Raw genomic sequence first — 878 nt, 5'->3', positions numbered from 1 at the left:
CGGGGCTTTGGGTTGGAAAACATCTCTTCGGGCTCTCGAGGGGCGGGTGTGGGGAAGGTGGGTGTTGGCTTCCTGGAGAGCTAAGGGGTTGATGCTCCTGCCGGAGCTCCTGAGCTCGCCCTGCCAGCGTGTCCCGGTGCCCTCCTGGTTGTGCGGGGTCACTGTTAGTCTACCGTGGCAGTGCTGTTCCTGGCATGTGCCAGCTTATAACGGATTTCCCGGTCATTTCAGGGAATCTGTTCGTGGGAGCAGTCATCCATAAGTTATTTTCATAGCCTGTGCCCCCGCAGCTGTGTTCGTGCGGTCACCTCCCGCCTCGGTAACGCTACTATCGTAGCCCTTCCAGCTCATATTTAGAACTCTTCTCTGGGTCTTCAGTGTGACAGTCTCCTTTGATTTCCCCACGACTACAGGTTTTCTGCATTTGGGTGGCCTTAGGACTGCTTTGTACAATTACATATTTGCCAAAAAATACCAAGGGACCTTTATTTTAAGAGTGGAGGATACAGATCAGAATCGGGTGGTGCCCGGAGCTGCAGAAGGAATAGAAGATATGTTGGACTGGGCAGGTATTTAGAAACATCTTTCATTTTTCACCTACTGAAACCTTATCTTTCTAACAGTACTCAGTTTGAGGGTGGGTTTGGCTCTGCCTTTGTATGAGCTGTTTTGACAGCCCAGCTGTTCAAGTCCTGCTGTGCCGGTGTTCCAGGTATTCCCCCGGATGAGAGCCCCGGCCGCGGCGGCCCCGCTGGGCCCTACGTGCAGTCGCTGAGGCTGGAGCTGTACCGCAGGGCCAGCGCGGCGCTGCTGGACAGTGGGGCTGCCTATCACTGCTTCTGCACCCCACAGCGCCTGCAGCCGCTCCGGCGGGAGGG

General features: G+C 55.7%; 1 protein-coding gene across 2 annotated transcripts in view; it reads left to right on the top strand.

The window, feature by feature from the left end:
• Window positions 1–19: 19 nt before the first annotated feature.
• Window positions 20–878, top strand: part of EARS2 (glutamyl-tRNA synthetase 2, mitochondrial) — a 6495-nt gene continuing 5636 nt past the window's right edge. The window contains exons 1-3 of one of the 2 annotated variants that reach the window (XM_017733968.1): window positions 20–319; window positions 414–569; window positions 713–876. In XM_017733968.1, coding sequence (XP_017589457.1) covers window positions 554–569; window positions 713–876 — 180 coding nt within the window. In that variant the 5' untranslated portion in view covers window positions 20–319; window positions 414–553. Of the gene's footprint in view, window positions 320–340; window positions 570–712; window positions 877–878 lie in introns of those variants that run through there. The other variant, XM_017733969.1, reaches the window with a different exon arrangement.

The sequence above is a fragment of the Corvus brachyrhynchos genome, unplaced genomic scaffold (genome assembly GCF_000691975.1).
Source record: "Corvus brachyrhynchos isolate BGI_N302 unplaced genomic scaffold, ASM69197v1 scaffold5, whole genome shotgun sequence".
Lineage (NCBI taxonomy): Eukaryota > Metazoa > Chordata > Aves > Passeriformes > Corvidae > Corvus > Corvus brachyrhynchos.
This window is presented reverse-complemented; position numbering and strand designations above follow the sequence as displayed.